The 606-nt window shown below is 44.7% G+C and overlaps 1 protein-coding gene across 1 annotated transcript in view; it reads left to right on the top strand.

Annotated features, from left to right (window-relative positions):
• Nucleotides 1-80: 80 nt before the first annotated feature.
• LOC116078662 (solute carrier family 22 member 21-like) overlaps nucleotides 81-606 on the top strand; it is a 9762-nt gene continuing 9236 nt past the window's right edge. Inside the window, exon 1 of the mRNA XM_031354014.1 lies at nucleotides 81-259. Coding sequence (XP_031209874.1) covers nucleotides 165-259 — 95 coding nt within the window. The 5' untranslated portion in view covers nucleotides 81-164. The remainder of the gene's footprint in view (nucleotides 260-606) is intronic.

The following is a 606-nucleotide window of genomic DNA, read 5'->3' as shown; positions in this document are numbered from 1 at the left end:
CTCTATGTTAAAAATGATATCACAGAAGATTCATAAGGAAATAACCCCAATGAATGATTAACTTGACTCCTTCCTTGTTTTGAACAGGAACAGAAATTCTTTCCAAGTCAGTTCGAATTATATTCGCCACCCTAGGAATTTGCATATTTTTTTCATTTGGCTTCATGGTGCTGCCTCTGTTTGCATACTTCATCAGAGAGTGGAGGATGCTGCTGCTGGCAATTACTTTACCAGGAGTGCTGTGTGCAGCTCTCTGGTGGTAAGTGTGGCTTGGGCTGCTTACTTGCTGTCTGGCTTCTGTGTCATACCCACTAGAGGGCAGCAGTAGCCACCACACCCCAAGTCTAGATCCCAGGAAAAAAAGGAGTGAATATTATTTAGAGATCAGTTCATAAAATCTCTCCATACTCCGAGAAGCCAAAACAACACAGAATCCCAAGACATAAGCGGGTATCTCCTCCGCCCTGTTCTAGGGTGAACTGAGAATTTGCTGCAAGCAGATAGAGAACAGCCAAACCTCTAGGAGGTTCTCAGATCTAGCAAGACCTGGACTATAGCTGCCTGATGCTGAGGTCCCAGACCAGGAGGGTTAGGAAGTAAAGAGAG

The sequence above is a fragment of the Mastomys coucha genome, unplaced genomic scaffold (assembly GCF_008632895.1).
Source record: "Mastomys coucha isolate ucsf_1 unplaced genomic scaffold, UCSF_Mcou_1 pScaffold5, whole genome shotgun sequence".
Classification (NCBI taxonomy): Eukaryota; Metazoa; Chordata; class Mammalia; order Rodentia; family Muridae; genus Mastomys; species Mastomys coucha.
This window is presented reverse-complemented; position numbering and strand designations above follow the sequence as displayed.